The sequence below is a fragment of the Sinohyriopsis cumingii genome, chromosome 4 (assembly GCF_028554795.1).
Source record: "Sinohyriopsis cumingii isolate HCF-2022 chromosome 4, ASM2855479v2, whole genome shotgun sequence".
NCBI classification, from domain to species: Eukaryota; Metazoa; Mollusca; class Bivalvia; order Unionida; family Unionidae; genus Sinohyriopsis; species Sinohyriopsis cumingii.
Genome location: NC_142964.1, coordinates 123,631,106 through 123,657,315, shown reverse-complemented (window position 1 = coordinate 123,657,315; position 26,210 = coordinate 123,631,106). Strand labels below are relative to the sequence as shown.

The 26,210-nt window shown below is 35.3% G+C and overlaps 1 protein-coding gene across 2 annotated transcripts in view; it reads right to left on the bottom strand.

Annotated features, from left to right (window-relative positions):
* LOC149802035 (aquaporin-10-like) overlaps positions 1-26,210 on the bottom strand; it is a 59,829-nt gene that overhangs the window by 22,190 nt on the left and 11,429 nt on the right. For both annotated transcript variants that reach the window (XM_089956436.1, XM_089956435.1), the window contains exons 2-4: positions 9,403-9,529; positions 1,060-1,197; positions 599-717 (exon numbers count right to left, since the gene is read on the bottom strand). In XM_089956436.1, the coding sequence (XP_089812562.1) occupies positions 599-717; positions 1,060-1,197; positions 9,403-9,529 (384 nt within the window). The remainder of the gene's footprint in view (positions 1-598; positions 718-1,059; positions 1,198-9,402; positions 9,530-26,210) is intronic.

The following is a 26,210-nucleotide window of genomic DNA, read 5'->3' as shown; positions in this document are numbered from 1 at the left end:
ACATATAAGAGTATGCTTTAGTAAAATTAAATACGTACATGAGTAAAATTAAAACCTTACATGAGTAAAATTACATACGAGTAAAATTAAATACATACATGAGTAAAATTAAATACGAGCAAAATTAAATACTTACACGAGTAAAATTAAATACGTGAATAAAATTAAATACGAGTAAAATTAAATACTTACACGAGTAAAATGAGATACTTACATGAGTAAAATTATATACTAATATGAGTAAAATTAAATGAGTAAAGTTAAATTAAAAAGTTACAAGAGCAAAATTAAATACTTACGTGAGTAAAATTAAATTGTTAAATGCAATGTTATAGTAAGATATCTGTGTCACTTTAAGATTTTTCTAGGAATTAGTTTGAAAATTTGGTGCTGATACTGTATACAGCACCCACCCACCCGAATACACAAAAGAGCAACACCGTTGATATAGTCAAGGACACTTATCCTACAGTCTGAATTCATTGTTAGTAAAATCGTACTTTATTAATGTGGGTTGGAGGCCAGTATACAATTCAAAATCTGATATTCGGTGCTTGGAACGTTATTAGATATTTAGCCAATGTGAAACGTGATAAACCTGATCGCCAAAAGCGTTGTAGGTAGACACGTAAGACTGGGGATACGTGGACCAGATGCCTGCTGTAGCCTTTTCACCTTCAACCAAGCGCTTTCCACCATCAAAATTGTTCAAAGCATCTGTTTCGAACAAAATAAAATAAAATTGAATTTGAATTTTAAAAAATGAAAATTAATGAAAATAAATTACTGAGACAAAAGATTATTTTTTTCAAATTACAAAAGATCATCTTTCTATATTGGATACACAGTTATTTTATATAAGCGTCAAAGTGTATATATGGGGATAAAAAATTTGGAGACAATCGAAGCACGAAAGTCCCTGACTTCTTTTATTAAACTATTTATCCATTTATCCAGAAACGCGAGCATACATTATAGCTTGTAGAATTGTTGAATAATTGCATTTCTAAGAACTTACACTTGAAAAACAATGTAAATGATTGTAAATGGAAAAGTTACCAATATACACAAGGTAGACACATGCTGATGCGACAAAACTTCCCAAGTACTGAGCCAACATGTACACTGGAACTTTCTTCCAAGGAAAGCGACCTAGACAGGATAAGGCCAACGTTACTGCGGGATTAAGATGTCCACCTGGAAAAAAAGAGCAACGGTTAAGTAAGGGTTGGGCAAATCCTCAACATACATAAATTACTATATTTGACCGGTTTAGGGTATATTTTAAAATGCTTATAGAGTATAAATCCCATCACTGCATCAATCGCAGTTTCTTTATTATCACAGCGGTATGCATCAAAGACAGTTTTGCTAGCACTGGTGCTATTGCGTCATTTATAAATCATGGAATCATAACGAGGGCACATTTTCGTTATGATAGTGTTTCCATTAAAAAAATATTAACAAAAACTGATATTAGACAAACAAGTTTCTGTACTTCTGAAGGAGCCGAAAATATGGAGTGTGCAACTTCGGGCATTGCATAGTACAAAACGGAATAGTGCTGGAGACAATACATACTTTGTAAAGTAGGATGCTTGAATGATACAACAGTAATAGTGCTCGAGACAAGGTCATGTCATCACAGCGTGATGGGGGTGGGTGGGGGGTGGGGTACATTTGTACGGTGGATATGTCACGATAGCCCTAATGTACTGTTGACGACCAAAGTATTTCGCAAGGGAACAATACTTTAAATATCTTGAGTCGTGAGAGGAAATTTGATTTATTTATAATTGTTCGTTGAAAGCGAGAAAAACTATTTATTCTAAACAGACAGTACCTTGCTGAACTGTGAAATTTTGTAAGGACTTTGATATTTGTATAATTTTGTTGGATTACGTGAAACGTTTAAGGACTTAGTGACATTCACCATTCACTGGATTACCTTGAAGTAAAAACCTTTGGATATTAGAAGCGGTGTCTGTATGTCACATAAGCACATTATAACCTTCATTTTTAATACCTTTTGGATATTTTCTGGAATACTTTGAAATCAATAACATATTTAGGATACTATTCTAGGAACTCATGCAATACTGCAACTAATAATTCTTTCACTTTTTTTGATTTTATATTTGAGGGAAATAAATTTATATTTTGGAAAATATAATGCTCGTTGGGTTTTTTGCCTTGTCTTGTTATATCCCTAGGACGCAACTCTATAACTTTTAGGATTATATTTGGGATTTGATTCACAATACTGTAAGTTCCTTTCACTTTGTATTATAGGGAAATAAATAATTTGTGTAATTGGTCTTTAAAATAGTTTATTTCGCTTTCTTTCCTTTACTTATTTTAAGACCACAGTGTCGTAACACTCATGTTTTATTTATTGTGGCAGTATGTCCTTAAGGCATAATAAATATATAAATTCGGCATAATGTCCACTTAATCATGCCGATACCCTACAGTTGGTATTTCGTCGTGTTAATGTAAAAGAGGTCATCTTCATCCCGTATGATACTGACATATCCTATCGTGACGATGTTTGCTTAATGTTTCCATACGTAAGATGGTTTTTTTAAAACATCTTTTTCTCTTTTGTTGATGCAGGTACAACGCCTTTGAGGAAATCCCTCCAAACACGTAAGTGAATGCACCTATAATTTTATCCGATTTAGCTTATCACTTGTGTCTCGCGCGTTCAAATTTACTGCACTCAATTTCCTCAAAAACACTCAATTTCCTCAAAAACACTAAATTTCCTCACTCATAAATAATTTTATTGCGAATTCTTTCCATTAAGTGTGTGATTATATATATATATATATATATCTATACATAATTAATCAAAATATAGATAAGAATGAAGAAAACCTGGACAACACCATGACATCAACATATAATCCTCGGATTACTAATAGAACTACATATTTAAAAACAACAACGGAAAAATTAGCGGAGACACAGCTGAAAAATGGATTACACATACGCTTTCTTGTAATTTGTCTAGAAGACAATCTTTTGCCAAAGGGATTACGTTTAAGACTAAAAATCATATTGGGAATGACAAAGCATCAAAGAAGTTTCAAGAATCTGTTGACTTCCTGTTGGAAAAAGTATCGTTGGAAGTGTGTGAAAGACTAAAAGAACAACATCAAAGAAGAGTGTCGGCAAAGAACTAGAGCATCCTAGAGATGAACTAAAAACGTTAATAAAAGGCAGTACAGGCATTTTTTATGAAGAACTTTAAAACAAAAACGGAATCTAAAAATGACGAGCTATTGTCAACTTAAAAAAGTATAGAATCTACAGAGAGACAGGAAAGCAATTTCTCAGGTCAAGGAGATAAATAATCATCTTAAATTATTACAGGTAAGTCAAAAAGATATATTCAACAACCAAATGAATCAGTAGAGAAAATTAATTTCATAAATGTCTAGAATAAACGTATGGGAACTAAACAGCGACCAAGAAATGAAAATGAAATGGAGCACGCATCGCGAACATTAAGAAGAGCATAACAAAATAAATCACACATAAGAAAATGATAAAATGGTGCAAAACAGTTCCATGAATGATCAATCCAAAAACTTAATAGCCCCAGGAACACAAAAGACAACCTATGCAGATGCCGTAAAAAAATGGGACGAAAACAATTACACAGGAATCCAACATAACCGTAATAGCAACAATACAAAGACTAATGGAAATCCTAAAGGATCTGTTGCAAACAACACAAACAGAAGAAAGAATAGGAGATTTATTTGAATACAAAACAAGAACAGTTGGAGGAAAGGAAAAAAAAAAAAGAAATCGAAAGAGGAAAAGAAACGGTGTTAAACCTATCTAAGCGAATTCTAACTAACAGTGATTAAGTTCTTCTAGGTAAGGGGATATCATATTGTCCAAGACCCCAAGTGCATGATAATATTAAATTAGCAGAAACATTTTAAAATATACAGGATCATTAAAATTAAAATAATTTTACTCACACTAATGTATATATTCACAATATGAAAATAGTTCTTATCTACAAAATACCCTCTTTTCAATAAAAAGAATAATCGTTTACGCTTTCTAGTGGACGAGATATTTATCTCGAGCTTTATATTGAAGCAACTAAACAAGATATTGTAAATAGAAGTCCTAAAAAAAACCATTTTACAAACGTATCTAAAGAAGACCTAAATTCTTTACATAGCTTATCACAAGATGAAATTATTATTATTACTAAAAACGCTGATAAGTCTAGCACCATAGTAATAACGAATAAGGAGAATTATATTAAAGAAGTAGAAACACAAATAAATGATGAAGTATATTACACAAAACTTACCTATAGTCCTTCTGAAGAAATTAAAGAAAACATAAGAAAATGTATCAATAAAATCTCTATACACAATTAATTGCTCCATATATGATTAACTAGACATCTTCACAAATATAATACGAACACATCAGTTTTATATTCTAATCAAAATACATATAACATTTGATAAATCACTACCTTAAAGGTACCCAGTTGGACCCATTATTTCTACATGTAACTCAATTACTAATAATGTATCGCAGTATAGTGATCACATTTTACAACCACTAATGAAATCACTACCTTGATATGTCAGAGACACTTTTGATTTCATTACCACATCATAATCTTTACCGAAACTAACTGAAAATTCATTCCTAGTTACACTTGATGTGGTTTCACTCTACACAAATACACCACGCATCGAAGGTATCGAAGCGTGTAAATATTATCTTGAAGAAATAAACGAAAATACATGTAAACTATCAAAATAACATGTTTGTGATTTGATAAAACTTGTGCTCGAAAATATTTTTTTTAAAATTTGGTAATACAAACTATCTCTAAAAGTTGGGAACAGCAATGGGTGTCCTATGGCCCCTTCTTATGCACCTTTATTTCTGGGAAAATTAGAAAATGACTTTCTAAATAAATACCTCTTAAAATCAGATGTTTGGTTAAGATTTAAGATGATATCTTTATGGTCTGGAGTTATTCATTATGAGACCTTTACTATTTTATAGATTGTTTAAACAAATTACAGCCAACAATACAATTTACATTCTTTGTGTCTAAAACTAAAGTATCATTTTTGGACGTAGAGGTCGTGAAAAATGAAAATAATGACACGACTACCATAGTTCATGTTCAAAACACGAATATTAATAAATATGTTGAATATTCTTCATGTCATCCTAAATCATGTGAAAACGAGATACCATATAGTCAAGCAAAAAGGAGGCCTAAACATTCAGACTCTAGGCGGGTCGATCAGCGTGTACAGTCCAATGATAGGTCCGTTAACCAATTTGAATTGCGTCTTCCAACCTCTATATAAAAATCATTACAAAAATTACTTTAAATTTTCTGCTTGCCCACTGCCTGATGGTAATTAGATATCCATGCTAACTTATGCACCAATTTTCTTGGATTAGTTTATTTGTTTAGTGACCTATTTTTTGTAAGCCACTTTCCACAATAATTGCAAAGTTTGACACCTTGCTAAAAACGTCTAAAATGTATTATGTTTAAGACTCAATGAGGGCATGGATGCCTTTGAAGTTTCAATTGCTTATGACGCTGCAATGACAACAAAATGAAATAATAACATATTTTTGACACAAGATATGATCTCCTAGAAGAAACCTGTGCAGTGCTTTTCATTTCACATGCAAGAATTTTTTATTCTTCTCTCTGAATCTTTCATTTTTAAAGACAAATTCAGTCTAGCACATTTGGTACACATACCCAATAAATTCATTAGATCATGACGTTTTAGCTCAAGACAAAACAAATATTAATCCAATCGTTCTTATTTTTCAAAATAGACATTAAAATTTGTTTTCTCATTCATTTTCTTTCATAAGTTAATATGTTTCAATTCCTTTTATCAATTTTGTTTGTATTTTTTAAAAGCTAAAAACTGTTTTCAATTCAGTTCATTCTACATGATAATATTTCGTGAAGTGTTGAATGTATTCTCAGTACACTCAGTCGTTGACATTATAGTTACGCAGCAAGATTGGTACTTTTAATTTTTAGGACACCTTGTACTTTTTGTTGAATTCTGCATGACTGTTTACATCTGCGGTGCAAGAGCTGTTCTAAAGCATTAGCATAGTGTGTTTGTGTATGTGTGTGTGTGTGTGTGGGGGGGGGCTAATGTCATAAGCAAGGCTGTACTATTTCGTAATTTATTAATGTGAACAGAGCATTATGGAAGTGGCCGATTCTAGGTTATCCAACACGCTAAATTTGGTGATTTTCATTTCAGTAAACAAATTTAATAAATCATCACATAAATTAATTATCGCATAACAGCGGAGTAAATACAAAGTGACTTACCGTGTAAGAAATACAGAACATCTACACAAAAATCATGAAGATGTGAACATTCCTCACGTATACACAGTCAACTATTTTCGTAATCATCCATGTATGTATGTATGTATGTATTATTTTACAGCACCTCATCACAATAATAGCTTTATGGTATCAAAAAAGAGGACGGTCAAAAAATATTAAATAAAACTGCACAAAATTTAGGAAGAAAAAACCTCTCCTAGTAAGTGCAAACACGAACACAAAGTACAACAAGACAACACGTAAAATGTAAAGATGGTAAAATTCTGTCAAATATATATGTAAAAACCTACAATATATGATCAACAGCTATTACATAAACCGCAATTTCTCACAATGTCCAAGAATTTTCTGAAAATGCCACTGATGTTCTGAAGCTTTTTTTTTTTTTGGCATTTTACCGAGTGCTACAACCATGACAGATAATTGTTTCCAAATGTTAATAGTGGATATTGTCTAGTCCTGCTGGCCTTGGTCTGGAGAGTCTTGCAGTTGATCTAAGAGTAAAGAGTTTATTGTAATCTTCAGCATTAGCAGATTTTAAATTTAGAGGAACCTTTTCCTTCAGATTTGTTCAGACGACGGAAGTTTTAAGAAGAAACCTCGTATGAGGAGGTTTTTTTTAAAAATGATTTGACCAATGCATTTGAATGTATGGTACGTTTGTGTCCATTTCAACAAATTTATTCAAATGTTTGCTACAGTTGCTTTATTTTTACCAAATATTTTCCATGCATTTCATATTGATTTAATAGACGAGCAGGAGTTCAACCTTGAGATATAGGATCTCCATATATTTTCCCCTCCTTCTCTCTACTAATACGAAGTGGTTAGTTCCGTATAAAGATTATACAGATTTTCATTTATTGGACTGGCATTGAAATAATGAAGAACCTTCATCCGTTCATTGATGACATTTTTTGCACTTACACGTATTGGATTCGTCAAAGCTTTTGGTTTTGTATCCCCACTATACTGTGGCTCTGAGAAGTTTTGCTATTTATGATGATGGACACTCCTCCTGCAGGGCTAACAGTATTTCTTGAATCGCTGGTGTACGTTGTGAAGTTGTTATAAAAATATTTTGAAGGCAGACAAGTACTGGATGATGTTCTCTAAGTAGGAGACTAATTTCATCAATGTTTGCCTTTCAACCTCAGTAAGTCCATTGTATTATAGTCTCATACATATTCATAAAAGTCGTTCTACGAAACGTCTGGGTGTTTACACTCGTCCATTATCAAGGGATCTTCAGTGTCCACACTCCTCAGACTCCCAAACATATTCAAGCGAGGAATGGGATTGCTATACTCTTTCGGGATCCTAGAAGATTCTTTGAGCCTCTCTTTATTTGGTTTATATCACGTATTTCCAATGGCGCCAGTGGTCTGCTGTTCTTTTGCTGAATTATATCTAGCCGGTTACGAGTAGAGATGTGAATCTTATTTGTCACACTTATTCTATGTCTACTGGGCCAGTTGTTTGCTTTTCTTTTTGTGGCTTGAATTTAGGCGGTATTTCGTTTGTAACATTAGTTTCTTTTCAACTGTGACGCTGTCACACTTTATCATTTAAGTTATCCATTTCACTGTCGGTAGAGACAGTGCTTGTCGTAGGTTTCTTCTCTAATTAGTTACGCATGCGTAGGATTTGCCAAGTGTGTTAAGTGGAGTTGTGGATTTCACAAATTTCCTGGCCACAGCAAAGATCGTATCTTCTGTTTCCCGCTTTAGAGCTTCTTCTGGGGTTTCCACCTAAGGCAGTCTCTAGAGTGTAAGAACTGTTCTTTCTGGCAATTCGCGCAAAGGATGTCTCTTTGAGCAAGACGATTCATCGTGATCCTCCTACGCACATCTGGGACAGTCTAATTTCCTCTTGCATCTCTCCGTGTGATGGCCATCTTTCTGGCAGTAGAAACACCTCAGATAATTAAGAATGAAAGACTGAAATAGTTGTAGAAGAATCCAACGTTTATTAATATAGTCAAAATAGCTCATTCGGATGTCAGGACGTAAGTGTTTGTGAGAATCAACCTGGCGTTACGGCGAATGTCGGTTCCTTTTTCTTGCCAGACTTTCTTAGAGCTGAGATTTTTGTAAGCATTTCAGCATCATCGGGGCCATCCAAATCTCCAGGTCGAACACCACCACTGGACGTGTTGTGAGTTTTGTGTGGAAATGCCTTAATCTATACAAATTGCTTTGAGTGAAGTAGACGTTCAGAGTGATATTTTGGTTTGTGTTTGATTCTTATCATAGGATTCAACGATGAGAGGTCTTAGCCAGTTTCCCTCACCCAGGCGAGTTTCGTCATCCTAGCCAATGTTTAAGTTATTTCTGGTCCTTTTGATTCCCGGTCTCTCGCTACTGGCTGAAGGTTTGGTGGATTTTTCCAATTTGTGAGATTATTATTTCGTCACCTGTGCTACCCACCAAGCACAAAGCCCATCAAAAGGACACAGAGTGGTGCTAATTTATGGCATTTCTCTTGTCAGGTTACACGGGGTAAAATACTCTAGCAAAGAAAAAAAACTGTATTCAATTAGCCATTACCCACACCGTCAAACGTTTTATCCTTTGTAACGCCTGAGGAACAATTTTATTTTGATTGCAAGGTATGAAGAACAACGCTATATTGCTTTAATCACAAATGTGATCTTCGAAAGTCAGATCTTTCATGTATCCGCCCTGAAACTTGGCGTGACCAGTCGATTGATCAGACCTCGCCTTTCTGACCACTCGTCTAGCTGGAGTTGAGAACAAAGGTAGTGTGTTGCATCAGTGGCAACATTTGGCCTCTTCTCCACCAACACAGGACGCAACCCATCGCAAAGGGATTGCTTAAGCTAAGTCGCCTGTCAAGGATGCATCAAGTCTATTCTACCACCCCGATCCAGCAAGTGGAACTCACCGATGAAAAACCATACTTCCCAAAGAATTTTGCTTTAGCTCAAAATTATTATTGGCATCAATATAATACTAGTGTTCTAAACGTCTGGTACTTACCGGAAACTCCTCCTGATACGTAGACTCCCATCATCACCCCTATACCCCAAGAAAAGTGAATAGAAAGCGAAGATCCGAGACCCTCTGAACTCAACACTGACTGTGCCACTGACGCAGTACCAAACACCTATAACGAAATTTATTTATTTATTTATTTGATTGTTTGTTTCATCTTTTCATAATTGTTGTTCCTATCTTATAACCATTGCCGTGCAGAACATTACAGCCAACGTAGTGGTCGTAATAGGTTTATTTCGACATTAGTTTTGTCTTCACACAAAATACAACTACTCAAACATTTGCGGTAAAACTATACTCACAAGAGCGCGAACCGTTTACAGTGGGTTTTATGATATTTCTAAAATGGGCAAAACGTACGCATCACTCTAAACAGTTCACAAATAATCTTCACGTAGAAACAAAATAATAATCTAAACGTTTAATTCTTGTGAACTTAATCAAGTCATTTTCTATATTGTTTTCCTTGGTCTGCCGCGAGTGTAATCTTCAAACTAACATGTTTTAAAACTAAAAAGGTCTCTTCCCAATCAGATTGATTTATGTGCGTCAGAAACACACATTAACATTCCTGGTTTGCTTGTCCTATGCGTCCTTAAAGGTCTTATTGCATAATGACTTTAGTTCATTTTTGCTGTTCAACGGAACAAACGTTTCTTGCCAATGGACACAAAATTGTGCCTACCCACCCAACATGATCTGGGAATAGAATCCAGTACGCTTACCTATGAGCAACATCGCTTATTGAGGCCGGTTTTTTTGTTTAAAATACAAAACTGATTCATTGTCAAAATGACAATTTTTGCTCATCAGGTCACGTATACATAGCAAAATGAAGACAATAATCTAACTAGCATCTGGACATCACTGTTACTTTCAGTTTACTTTTATTTATTTTTGTATAACGAATTTGCCGTAGGTTTACTTCAGCCAGGTGATTATTCAATTGTTATTTTCAGAATTTTAAAATTGGACATTATTTAAGATATGGCTGCAAAATATATTTGAATTTTTTTTACGTACTAAATATATAAAATGTTGTAAAACTGAACGATTCGGGGGCTAATGTAAAATACAGTCTCAAGTGTAAGATAACAAGGATGTCCATTCTGACAAAATCTATGATCTCTATATGTATCCCACTTTGTTTTAATATATTTACTGTAATCCAGTTCATTTTTTGTTGCAAACAATATCTGGATGTAAATACTGTATCTTAATTTAATGTGAAGCAAATTTTAAAACCTAAAGTCTGCATCACTGTAATTACTTTTGCGTCAGCGAAAACGGACCAAGATGAGACTTCACACACGAGTTTTAAATTTTTCGTCCACAAACTTAAAATGGTGCATTTCGCACAATTAAGACTCTGTGGTTTGGAAGAATATTTGTTTAGTTCTTTTTTAAAAACAATTTTTCAAGAACTGCAATAATTTTTTTTTTACTTTTGTAGGTAACTGATTTCTTCCATACACGACGAGCATAAAACAAATATAGAGAACATTATTTACCATATATACTGACGTAAAAATGGATTTCACCATAAAATCATATAGACCCAGATCTGCCCTCGCATAATTGATTGGCAGATACGGGTCTATATAGTTTGTTATGACTATTCTTCAGAATAAAACCTTAGAATCCGATATGCTGCGCATTATGCTACGGCAGATCAGGGTCTGTGTTATTTAAGTTGGGTGATTCTTGTACACAAGAACATACAATATTATTCTATGCTAGACCATAAAATACTAGATTTTCTGAGTAAAATAGTTGTGATTATTCACTGGAGTGAATTACAATAAATAGTTTCACTGCCGTGTCGGTTACACGAAAAACTTAAAATTCCACGTTATTTTAAGATGCTTACGTGGCCGAGTGGCTACCTCTCGTCAAAGACGATTCGAGTTCAAATCAAAAAAGTCGCGAATTGTTTTTTCTCTCAGTACGCTAGAATTATGTATCTTTTTATTATTATATATGTGAATAATCACAAAACACAGCAGAACATTAAAAACAAAACGCGGACATCGAGCGGAATCCAGTAAGAAATCTGCTACTTCGATCTGCTGTAAATTATACCTTGCTAGCCAGTACGTTTGCGCATAAAATAAAAAGAAAATTTGCTTGCTAAGACTGAATTGTCAATAGCGGATATATTTTATTACGTGGGTGAAAAACGAATATCTTCACAAGTGGGTTTGTCACTTTTGAAAATACCACGTTTTTCACCAACAAGATGAAATATATCCGTTATTCACTCGTGTCAAGCAAATATCAATATATAAATCATCATCCGCCATTCACCTTCCCGTCATTAGGGGTTTAAATTAGATTGACAAAAGCTTAATGAGTAGTCTTAATATAGAAACACTATAAATCTCAACGTATACCAGGAGATTTGAGATTTAGTTGATGGAGTGTCAGGTTCGTAATACACGATTTGCGGGGTCGAAAATTAAGCAGCTGCCTCGGTTAAGTCCTTGGTAAAAGTACTTTCAATAAATCCCATTTCCTTGGCATGATATAGCCAATACTGTGCCGATAATGCCGTTAAAAGACAGCCAATCAACAACCAGTCCAATGCTTATATAGTCGGGGAGTGAGGTATGGGACGAGGTAGGGTGTGGCGGAGGTAGGGTTGAATCATAACACTGCAAATATAAGACCCAAACCCATCCAAACATTTCTGTCTTGAACATCATGGAAGAATAACGGCTACCCACTTTGCATTTTTCCGACCCACAAAAGAAGTTTCGTCCCATTATACGCCATTTAACATGCAAATGACAATCAACCATTGTATAAAAACATTAAAATGATCCAAATCACAATCTTAACCCCCAGCACCTATGCACCCAGGTAAGATAAACATATACAATTAATTTTGGACGAACTTGCAATGGATCCACTGCCCAATCTGATCACCCAGGTAAGATAAAAATATACAATTCATTTTAAAAACAACTTTCACTTGATCATCTGCGCAATCTGATCACCCAGGTAGATACAAATTAATGTTGCCCTAACGAATCTTTACAGGTATTGTTTGGTTGTGAGATAAGACGTTGTCTTAAATGGGTCATCCCTACTATTTGGACCATTACGTAGGTGCACTTTCAAATCTATTCATCAAATGTTTTCGTCTAATTTGTATATGGCTGTCGAAGTTTACTTAAATATACCCTGTCAATCACTATGTATATGCAGTAGCATTTTAACATTTCTTAGAGACAACCCCTCCCAACAAAACAAAGATAAACGCCGATATAAAAGAATTAGGTATTATTAATTAGTGACAGATGCATTATCCTTATACCCGAGAGGCCAGTTTTACATATATTGGTGTCACCGGGAACCTTTCAAATATTGGAGCTACCCTTCACCACCCAAAAATTAACTTTAAATTTGTGTTCAACTCTTGGAAAATACTCTAGACAGAAACGTTTATTTTTTCCCAATAAAGCTAGCTTTGTGTACAAGAAAACTGTCTAGGAGTTATCCCTCCCTATGAAGTGCGTGTGTGTGTGTGTGTGTGTGTGTGTGTCTGAGAGAGAGAGAGAGAGAGAGAGAGAGAGAGAGAGATAGAGAGAAACAGGTGTGCAAATCTTATTCTTGAAATTAAATTTCCAAACTGACACTAACTTACAGCTAAAATTTAAGTTACAAAATTATAACTATATTGGAATGCTTCTCAGTGCATTACTTCAGTTACAAGGAAACATTTTACTATTAAACCTCATTTACATAAGCTAAAATATAATTAATTTAGATATTATGAATATAAAAATGGGCATATTTTGATCTAATTCCTTGCATTAAGTTATTAAGCTGACACTGAATCAGTCGTACCAAAAGTATGAGTGTAAGAACTGGTACAAAAGTATGAGTGTGAGAACTGATACAAAAGTGTGAGTGTAAGAATTGGTACCAAACGTATAAGTGTGAGAACTGGTACAAACGTATGAGTGTGAGAACTGGTACAAAAGTATGAGTGCGAGAACTGGTACAAAAATATGAGTGTGAGAACTGGTACAAAAGTATGAGTGTAAGAACTGGTACAAAAGTATGAGTGTGAGAACTGGTACAAAAATATGAGTGTAAGAACTGGTACAAAAGTATGAGTGTGAGAACTGGTACAAACGTATGAGTGTGAGAACTGGTACAAAAATATGAGTGTGAGAACTGGTACAAAAGTATGAGTGTAAGAACTGGTACAAAAGTATGAGTGTAAGAACTGTTACAAACGTATGAGTGTGAGATCTGGTACAAAAGTATGAGTGTGAGAACTGGTACAAAAGTATGAGTGTGAGAACTGGTACAAAAGTATGAGTGTGAGAAAATTTTGAACGCTTTCATATACAACTAATGCACCTCACAACGTGAAAATCAAAACATTCTATTTCTCTCTCATAACATACTTGTTCTCAGATAATTTAGTATTTCTAAATATGTTTTTGAAAGGAAACTACAAAGATGACATACGTACACTAGCATGAAGAAACGTAAAGGATAATTTTAACATTGTGTGATACATACAAAAAAAAATCCGTTGGGGACATTCTCTGGACCTAGGATGGATTGAGCGATTACAGAAAATAACTGGTTTCAGATCCGTTGGAAATGGCATAAAAAACCCCATAAATAATCAGAATTGTATTGCTCGCTGTTTTCAGGTCATAATTGTTAATTTAATAGTTTATATTTTTAATGAATTTTATGGTACTTTTATTCTTTTAAATCTAAATTTTGTCCTTGCATCATAATATTTGTGTTGTATTGCTTGTCAAAAGATAAATGAATAAATTGAATGAAAGTGAATTAAACACGACAACAAAAAAAAACAAAAAAAAAAAAACAAAACAAAAAAAAAAACAAGCGTTGAATCGATTAAATAAAGAGAGGATCGTGTGGAGGCAGGGGCTGCATTTTTAAGCAATTTGTTATTTTCTTCCTGTTCTTCTTCAACAGCGCAATCATTCTAAAACTGATTGCACAATATTATGTGACAATCTGAACTAGAATAGGTCTCGTCTGTATTCAGATCCACACTTAACGTGGTTTAAATCTATGAAATCCTTCATGATCCCCTCAATAAAATATAGCGGTAACATAGAGAGTTGTGCAAATATACCGCTCGGGCAATTACAAAGTAATGTACTTGTGTGACCGGACATTTTGAACGTCGATTTGTTCCTGCTCATGTAACATGGCCCCAGTTGACGAAAAGAAAGTATGTATCAGTGGTATATCAAGATTATGTACCAGTGGTATATCAAGATTATGTACCATTGGTATATCAAGATTATGTACCAGTGGTATATCAAGATTATGTACCAGTGGTATATCAAGATTGTGTACCAGTGTGAAATTTCAATATTTTAAACAGTTTACGACACAAATCACCATGGACGTCCGCACGGAAGTTATCATGTGTGGGGTGGGGGTGGGGTGGGCAAAGCCAAAACAAAGGGAGGACCCTTGAAAGAGATGGCAATAAGGTCAGTTGGAGAGACAAATTCCAGTCGGATTTAGGTGGTTTAATATTTTGTTTGGTTTGTTTAAATCTTATTACAGGCCTGCAGAAAACTGAATGCCTGAGTACATCACACACACACACACACACACACACACACAGAGTTTTATCAACCACGAACAGCTGGATTATGTACGAATATATGTCATATGTCATACAGCTGTTCACCGTTACTATGGGCAACTCAAGTAGCTCTTGTCTTTTATTTACGACCTCTTTGCCAAGGTGTTGTCAATTATCATAGTTGAAAATCATATATTAAAGTCAACTTCATTACGGTACTGTAACTTTTCTTCTCTCAAAATGAATCAGCGGAAACGTTGCTCATGATACTTCAAATAAAATATCACAGCTATTAAGACTTGCGTCATTTTCACGTATAACACTGGGACCCCGGGGTCTGAGGCACTCATATATACAGATCATACAGATCACTGACATCTCATCTCTGTCCGCATGGGTTCGAGTCTTAGGCTCGCCCAATGTGAGTATGTGAGAAAACTTGCCAGTATATTCCGACGAATACAGTGGTTATTCCCCGGGGTTTGTTTCTTCCTACACCATATATAGGACTCACGGTACTAATTCAGTTCCCATAGTAAACCTATGCAAACACTGTGATATTAAAACTTCAATAACTTCAAATTTTTGAGTGTTCATTATCAAAATTATGTTTATCAGTATAGCGGAAACCTGGATGTCAGCTTCTGTGTAGAGAAAAGGATATGAGCCGCGGCATTTTCTGGACCTGCATGTGTTTGAACCATGTGCTTTCAATTCGGCACCAGAGTCAGGTGCTAATTTTAGTAATGAGTGTTTCAAACTCAAGACTGATAAAGGACTGAAATTCCATCAATAAAACAATGTTTCTATTTTTTCATGTGCAACTAGGATAAGCTCTCAAAAGATTCTTTTTCCTAAAACATAACTTCCATTATTAACCAATCCTGGTCAGCCAAACCCATATAAACTCTATTTTAGGTTCACCCTTTTCAAGGCTGGTTCCCATTTTTCCATATCATTAGTACCATGTGTCCTATACTGACCGCCTTTCATAGCCTATCACCAGTTGAAAAATGGCGTTAGTCAAACAAACAATAGTAACTACACCAACATTCACGTATAACATAATGTATGTGTACAGTCTTCCGAAAGTATGGTCAAAATAGAAAAGTGAAGGTGTCGATACATCACCAAACATTTTAGTACCTGACAAGAATTAATACGACGTTAAAAAAACAGTAAAAAAAACCCCACAGCTTAACATCGATTATTGGGTTAAAGATTTCGGCCGGATTATCAAATTTTGATCAAAGTAGAACTGTGAATGGAAGCATTTGGATTACATTAGTCCGTTCATTGTTTGTTTGACTTTATTTAAATGCATTCTCCTGAAAACATTAAGGTTTTGTATACGTTTGACATGTTTAAGAGCAAAGAGTAGGAACAATAACGAATTATTAATTACTTAATTCTCAAAGCTATCAATGATTGGAAGATAACATACAGTACGTAGGATTGAGGTAATCAAAGCTATCAATATAACATACAGTACGTAGGATTGAGGTAATCAAAGTTGTAAATGACGGGATGAGAACAAACAGTAAGTGCAGCTGATGGTCATTTTATGTTTGGTCTCGTGTCAAAGAACTTGCGGTCCATATGGGATTGGTAAAGCGTGTGGTCCAGACAGATATAGAAAAGCACGTGGACCAGTTGGGACTGGTAAAGCATGCGGTCCAGATGGGGTTGTTAAAGCACGTGGACCAGATGGGACTGGTAAAGCACGCGGTCCAGATGGGATTGTTAAAGCATGTGGTCCAGATGGAATTATATATATTTGACCAAATATTTTAAATGATCAGTTTGTACAAGGCATGATGTGTGTATTCTTCGTCCTTTATATTTTTCCACTGCGCTGGTATATGACTTGTTGTTGCTGTTGTTGTTGTTCTAGGGTTTAGCGCCATTTTTCAGCACAAGATAGGCTATACATGGCGGCCAGTGTAACTGGTGGAGGAAAAACCCTGGAAAATCCAGGGAAGAACCACCGAGCCACGAGAAGCTATTGGCAGGCTTTCCCACGTACCCATGCTAGCCGAGCCTGGGACTCGAACCCACACAGACAGAGTATATGACTTGTCACATATGTTTAACGAAACTTTAGTTCACGTTTTTATTTGACAGAAAGTGTCCCCAAAATGGTTGCATTCCCCCCTGTAGACGATGTTACAATTTATGCTGGCATTGCGAATGTATACGGAAACAAATTCCTACCCTTTAAGGTTTTGTAGTAAAACTAGAATGTCTGTTAATCTAGACCAGACTTAAATAACGCAAAAGGAGAAATTATAAAATGTGGTATTTCAATGCAAAACAATCTGAATCAATAATTTTTGAAATAAATATATTGGGCATTTTTTAATTCTACGGTTATCTTGAACAAAGGCCTAAGAACGTTTGGTATCACAGTGCATCTCCTCCTTTGAACCTCTGGTATCACAATGTATCTCATCCTTTGTACCTTTGGTATCACAATGTATATCGTCCTTCGAAACATATCATCACATTGTATCTCATTCTTTAAACCTCTGGTATCACAATGTATCTCATCCTTTTAACCTTTTTGACTGTCCAAAGATACTTGGATACTTTAATTGTATTGATGCTTGTAAAATATGACATAATGATGGGCCCTGCATGATATGATGGTTCTGACACCATGATATTACTCCCAAAACATAATGGTTCTGACACGATGACAGGACCCACATGACACAATGGTTCTGACACCATGAGAGGACTCACATGACATAAGGGTTCTGACACCATGATAGGACTCACATGACATAAGGGTTCTGACACCATGATAGGACTCACATAACATAATGGTTCTGACACCATGATAGGACTCAGATGACATAATGGTTCTGACACCATGAGAGGGCCAACATAACGTGATGGTTATGAAATTTTGGGCCATAATGTTCAGAATGCATTGGTAAAGTAGAACGTCGTCTTTGCAAGCAGTGTCTGGGATTATCAGGAAGTGGGGTTGAAAATGTTATCCTTAGAGGTAAACTTCCTTTTTGTGTTAATAGCTACTCCAGACCTGTTTAGTATTGGTACAGACTATTACAAATTTCTGGCAACAGACGTCCTGTTAAATGTTATCCGATATTGAATTCTTTACATGAAAATGGTTGCGTGGCATGTACTCGTAATTTACTATTTACATTTGACTTAGGTTTCGTTTGGAAGGCACAAAAGATTGGTGATATTCGGATGTATTGGGGTGAATTCTCATAAAGAGCAAATTATCGTATATATCATAATTGGCATTAGACGGTAAAAACAATTTAAAAAAAACTATAAGCAATGTAAGTCTATCTTAAATATTGAAAATTATTTATGTATAGAATTAACATTTCATGTTGATACATAGTTATTCCGAGAAATTAGAGAAAAAAAACATATATAGGGTTGTGTGCGTGTTTGAACTCACTTTATTTATACATGCACAGACCTCAAGACAACAGCTGGAACATGTCTTACTACGTCGGCGTGTTTGTTTCACGGCAGCAAGTCGTTACATACGGTTAGATGTGAACATATCTTTAGTTATCTAATATTTTCGTCTTGTCTGCAAAAGGTCTGAAATCACCAGTAGTGAATCAAATGCATTCATGTTATTGGTCTATTTTTTATCCTCTTCAAATGTGTTGGCAATGGTCTCTATGTGGAATATATAACCCGCGTGAACAACCTCTCAGTACACTTCACATGATATATTATTGCATCGAGAACTGCACCATTTCCGTGCATTCGTTGTTGGATTTACGCGCAAGCTTTTACGAAGGATAGCAAATTGCATGGTTTCAATATGCTATGCATACTTTGTACATGACACGATGAAACTCTAGAATTATAAATTAACAAGTCATCCAAGAGCAACAAATCAACATTAATGTATTGTAAAACTTGTCAAGACTTACGTTGTCTAACAGAAACTGTCCTTATAATGCATAAACAAGCAAGGTCCAATTGGCAAGTCTCTTCAGAATAAAACGCAAGTTCGTTTTTAAATTACACATTTCTAACAGTTTTTAAAGACAAAAATACCCATAGAGTATTGCTAACTTTATTTGTGAGACGACTAGGGAATATGCATTCCTGAAAAGGTTCCTAACCTTTTTGAACCGAATATAACCACACCAACCCCGAAATGTTTCACGAACTTCCTATCAAGAGTGGTGAAAGTTTAATTTTTTTCCTTATAGAAAATGACAATGAAACAACCAACCAAAGAAACGTAACTAATAGAAACACAGCCATGTTCAATATAAAATGTTTTTATTGTATACTTTTTGTGTTGCTGACATATGTTTAACTAAAACAAATGTAGCACATCTTAGAGACGGAACTGTTCGAAAAATCACTTGATTAAAACAAAGAGAAAATCAGAGTACACCCTTAAAATTCCACAATATTTGAAAAGGTAATTGAAATTTAAACTATTGTTATCTGACCTTTGGCCTCTTGCCAAGAACCTAAGCCACCCTCCCCTCCGCTCAGGGGTAGCCAAGGATGACCATCTTCTCTTGCAGATCCGCAACAGAGCAACACAACTACAAACATTTGTAAATCCCCCTCCTCCGTGATTTAGGAGGAGATGTCACTGACGAACGGACAGACAGAATAATGGTATTAGTCGACTAAAGCGTGAGGTTGAAAGCCCAACAAATAAACAACGATAAATTGCTTGAAAAACATTACTTGTTTAGATCTGAATGAAAACAAACTTTCCATATATTTTAAAAATACTTTTTAATTTATTTACTAAATCTACGCTGTTCTGCAGAAGATAAGCCAATTTAGTTTAAACATGTACTTAAAACAAATAAGGCATCATGATTTCAAACAAAACATTTTACAAATATTTATTTTCTTTTTCTTGAAGAAAAATTATGTCTCGTCAGAGGAACATATGTATCAGTTCTTTCTTTTCACAGATTTATAAAGAAATCTCTACAGACGGTTCCTTGCAGATGTATTGTTTGGCGCTTGTTTGATATAAAAGGATTAGGTATTATTAATTAGTGACAGATGCATTATCCTTATACCCGAGAGGCCAGTTTTACATATATTGGTGTCACCGGGAACCTTTCAAATATTGGAGCTACCCTTCACCACCCAAAAATTAACTTTAAATCTGTGTTCAACTCTTGGAAAATACTCTAGACAGAAAAGTTTATTTTTTCCCAATAAAGCTAGCTTTGTGTACGAGAAAACTGCCTAGGAGTTATCCCTCCCTCTGAAGTGTGTGTGTGTGTGTGTGTGTGTGTGTGCGTGTGTGTGTGTGTGTGTGTGAGAGAGAGAGAGAGAGAGAGAGAGAGAGAGAGAGAGAGAAACAGGTGTGCAAATCTTATTCTTGAAATTAAATTTCCAAACTGACACTAACTTACAGCTAAAATTTAAGTTACAAAATTATAACTATATTGGAATGCTTCTCAGTGCATTACTTCAGTTACAAGGAAACATTTTACTATTAAACTTCATTTACATAAGCTAAAATATAATTAATTTAGATATTATGAATATAAAAATGGGCATATTTTGATCTAATTCCTTGCATTAAGTTATTAAGCTGACACTGAATCAGTCGTACCAAAAGTATGAGTGTAAGAACTGGTACAAAAGTATGAGTGTGAGAACTGATACAAAAGTGTGAGTGTAAGAATTGGTACCAAACGTATAAGTGTGAGAACTGGTACAAACGTATGAGTGTGAGAACTGGTACAAAAGTATGAGTGCGAGAACTGGTACAAAAATATGAGTGTGAGAACTGGTACAAAAGTATGAGTGTAAGAACTGGTACAAAAGTATGAGTGTGAGAACTGGTACAAAAGTATGAGTGTAAGAACTGGTACAAAAGTATGAGTGTGAGAACTGGTACAAACGTATGAGTGTGAGAACTGGTACAAAAATATGAGTGTGAGAACTGGTACAAAAGTATGAGTGTAAAAACTGGTACAAAAGTATGAGTGTAAGAACTGTTACAAACGTATGAGTGTGAGATCTGGTACAAAAGTATGAGTGTGAGAACTGGTACAAAAGTATGAGTGTGAGAACTGGTACAAAAGTATGAGTGTGAGAAAATTTTGAACGCTTTCATATACAACTAATGCACCTCACAACGTGAAAATCAAAACATTCTATTTCTCTCTCATAACATACTTGTTCTCAGATAATTTAGTATTTCTAAATATGTTTTTGAAAGGAAACTACAAAGATGACATGCGTACACTAGCATGAAGAAACGTAAAGGATAATTTTAACATTGTGTGATACATAAAAAAAAAAAATCCGTTGGGGACATTCTCTGGACCTAGGATGGATTGAGCGATTACAGAAAATAACTGGTTTCAGATCCGTTGGAAATGGCATAAAAAACCCCATAAATAATCAGAATTGTATTGCTCGCTGTTTTCAGGTCATAATTGTTAATTTAATAGTTTATATTTTTAATGAATTTTATGGTACTTTTATTCTTTTAAATCTAAATTTTGTCCTTGCATCATAATGTTTGTGTTGTATTGCTTGTCAAAAGATAAATGAATAAATTGAATGAAAGTGAATTAAACACGACAACAAAAAAAAACAAAACAAAAAAAAAAAACAAAAAACAAGCGTTGAATCGATTAAATAAAGAGAGGATCGTGTGGAGGCAGGGGCTGCATTTTTAAGCAATTTGTTATTTTCTTCCTGTTCTTCTTCAACAGCGCAATCATTCTAAAACTGATTGCACAATATTATGTGACAATCTGAACTAGAATAGGTCTCGTCTGTATTCAGATCCACACTTAACGTGGTTTAAATCTATGAAATCCTTCATGATCCCCTCAATAAAATATAGCGGTAACATAGAGAGTTGTGCAAATATACCGCTCGGGCAATTACAAAGTAATGTACTTGTGTGACCGGACATTTTGAACGTCGATTTGTTCCTGCTCATGTAACATGGCCCCAGTTGACGAAAAGAAAGTATGTATCAGTGGTATATCAAGATTATGTACCAGTGGTATATCAAGATTATGTACCATTGGTATATCAAGATTATGTACCAGTGGTATATCAAGATTATGTACCAGTGGTATATCAAGATTATGTACCAGTGTGAAATTTCAATATTTTAAACAGTTTACGACACAAATCACCATGGACGTCCGCACGGAAGTTATCATGTGTGGGGTGGGGGTGGGGTGGGCAAAGCCAAAACAAAGGGAGGACCCTTGAAAGAGATGGCAATAAGGTCAGTTGGAGAGACAAATTCCAGTCGGATTTAGGTGGTTTAATATTTTGTTTGGTTTGTTTAAATCTTATTACAGGCCTGCAGAAAACTGAATGCCTGAGTACATCACACACACACACACACACACACACACACACAGAGTTTTATCAACCACGAACAGCTGGATTATGTACGAATATATGTCATATGTCATACAGCTGTTCACCGTTACTATGGGCAACTCAAGTAGCTCTTGTCTTTTATTTACGACCTCTTTGCCAAGGTGTTGTCAATTATCATAGTTGAAAATCATATATTAAAGTCAACTTCATTACGGTACTGTAACTTTTCTTCTCTCAAAATGAATCAGCGGAAACGTTGCTCATGATACTTCAAATAAAATATCACAGCTATTAAGACTTGCGTCATTTTCACGTATAACACTGGGGCCCCGGGGTCTGAGGCACTCATATATACAGATCACACAGATCACTGACATCTCATCTCTGTCCGCATGGGTTCGAGTCTTAGGCTCGCCCAATGTGAGTATGTGAGAAAACTTGCCAGTATATTCCGACGAATACAGTGGTTATTCCCCGGGGTTTGTTTCTTCCTACACCATATATAGGACTCACGGTACTAATTCAGTTCCCATAGTAAACCTATGCAAACACTGTGATATTAAAACTTCAATAACTTCAAATTTTTGAGTGTTCATTATCAAAATTATATTTATCAGTATAGAGGAAACCTGGATGTCAGCTTCTGTGTAGAGAAAAGGATATGAGCCGCGGCATTTTCTGGACCTGCATGTGTTTGAAGCATGTGCTTTCAATTCTGCACCAAAGAGTCAGGTGCTAATTTTAGTAATGAGTGTTTCAAACTCAAGACTGATAAAGGACTGAAATTCCATCAATAAAACAATGTTTCTATTTTTTCATGTGCAACTAGGATAAGCTCTCAAAAGATTCTTTTTCCTAAAACATAACTTCCATTATTAACCAATCCTGGTCAGCCAAACCCATATAAACTCTATTTTAGGTTCACCCTTTTCAAGGCTGGTTCCCATTTTTCCATATCATTAGTACCATGTGTCCTATACTGACCGCCTTTCATAGCCTATCACCAGCTGAAAAATGGCGTTAGTCAAACAAACAATAGCAACTACACCAACATTCACGTATAACATAATGTATGTGTACAGTCTCCCGAAAGTATGGTCAAAATAGAAAAGTGAAGGTGTCGATACATCACCAAACATTTTAGTACCTGACAAGAATTAATACGACGTTAAAAAACAGTAAAAAAAACCCCACAGCTTAACATCGATTATTGGGTTAAAGATTTCGGCCGGATTATCAAATTTTGATCAAAGTAGAACTGTGAATGGAAGCATTTGGATTACATTAGTCCGTTCATTGTTTGTTTGACTTTATATAAATGCATTTTTCTGAAAACATTAAGGTTTTGTATACGTTTGACATGTTTAAGAGCAAAGAGTAGGAACAATAACGAATTATTAATTACTTAATTCTCAAAGCTATCAATGATTGGAAGATAACATACAGTACGTAGGATTGAGGTAATCAAAGCTATCAATATAACATACAGTACGTAGGATTGAGGTAATCAAAGCTATCAATATAACATACAGTACGTAGGATTGAGGTAATCAAAGTTGTAAATGACGGGATGAGAACAAACAGTAAGTGCAGCTGACGGTCATTTTATGTTTGGTCTCGTGTCAAAGAACTTTGATCAAAGGATTGGGAAAACATGCGGTCCATATGGGGTTGGTAAAGCGTGTGGTCCAGACAGATATAGAAAAGCACGTGGACCAGCTGGGACTGGTAAAGCATGCGGTCCAGATGGGGTTGTTAAAGCACGTGGACCAGATGGGACTGGTAAAGCACGCGGTCCAGATGGGATTGTTAAAGCATGTGGTCCAGATTGAATTATATATATTTGACCAAATATTTTAAATGATCAGTTTGTACAAGGCATGATGTGTGTATTCTTCGTCCTTTATATTTTTCCACTGCGCTGGTATATGACTTGTTGTTGCTGTTGTTGTTGTTCTAGGGTTTAACGCCATTTTTCAGCACAAGATAGGTTATACATGGCGGCCAGTGTAACTGGCGGAGGAAGAACCGTGGAAAATCCAGGGAAGAACCGCGGAGCCACGAGAAGCTATTGGCAGGCTTTCCCACGTACCCACGCTAGCCAAGCCTGGGACTCGAACCCACACAGACAGAGTATATGACTTGTCACATATGTTTAACGAAACTTTAGTTCACGTTTTTATTTGACAGAAAGTGTCCCCAAACTGGTTGCATTACTCGCTGTAGACGATGTTACAATGTATGCTGACATTGCGAATGTATACGGAAACAAATTCCTACCCTTTAAGTTTTTGTAGTAAAACTAGAATGTCTGTTAATCTAGACCAGACTTAAATAACGCAAAAGGAGAAATTATAAAATGTGGTATTTCAATGCAAAACAATCTGAATCAATAATTTTTTAAATAAATATATTGGGCATTTTTAATTCTACAGTTATCTTGAACAAAGGCCTAAGAACGTTTGGTATCACAGTGCATCTCCTCCTTTGAACCTCTGGTATCACAATGTATCTCATCCTTTGTACCTTTGGTATCACAATGTATATCGTCCTTCGAAACATATCATCACATTGTATCTCATTCTTTAAACCTCTGGTATCACAATGTATCTCATCCTTTTAACCTTTTTGACTGTCCAAAGATACTTGGATACTTTAATTGTATTGATGCTTGTAAAATATGACATAATGATGGGCCCTGCATGATATGATGGTTCTGACACCATGATATTACTCCCAAAACATAATGGTTCTGACACGATGACAGGACCCACATGACACAATGGTTCTGACACCATGAGAGGACTCACATGACATAAGGGTTCTGACACCATGATAGGACTCACATGATATCAGGGTTCTGACACCATGATAGGACTCACATGACATAAGGGTTCTGACACCATGATAGGACTCACATAACATAATGGTTCTGACACCATGATAGGACTCAGATGACATAATGGTTCTGACACCATGAGAGGGCCCACATAACGTGATGGTTATGAAATTTGGGGCCATAATGTTCAGAATGCATTGGTAAAGTAGAACGTCGTCTTTGCAAGCAGTGTCTGGGATTATCAGGAAGTGGGGTTGATAATGTTATCCTTAGTGGTAAACTTCCTTTTTGTGTTAATAACTACTCCAGACCTGTTTAGTATTGGTACAGACTATTACAAATTTCTGGCAACAGACGTCCTGTTAAATGTTATCCGATATTGAATTCTTTACATGAAAATGGTTGCGTGGCATGTACTCGTAATTTACTATTTACATTTGACTTAGGTTTCGTTTGGAAGGCACAAAAGATTGGTGATATTCGGATGTATTGGGGTGAATTCTCAAAAAGAGCAAATTATCGTATATATCATAATTGGCATTAGACGGTAAAAACAATTTTAAAAAAAATATAAGCAATGTAAGTCTATCTTAAATATTGAAAATTATTTATGTATAGAATTAACATTTCATGTTGATACAGAGTTATTCCGAGAAATTAGAGAAAAAAACATATATAGGGTTGTATGTGTGTTTGAACTCACTTTATTTATACATGCACAGACCTCAAGATAACAGCTGGAACATTTCTTACTACGTCGGCGTGTTTGTTTCACGGCAGCAAGTCGTTACATACGGTTAGATGTGAACATATCTTTAGTTATCTAATATTTTCGTCTTGTCTGCAAAAGGTCTGAAATCACCAGTAGTGAATCAAATGCATTCATGTTATTGGTCTATTTTTTATCCTCTTCAAATGTGTCAGCAATGGTCTCTATGTGGAATATATAACCCGCGTGAACAACCTCTCAGTACACTTCACATGATATATTATTGCATCGAG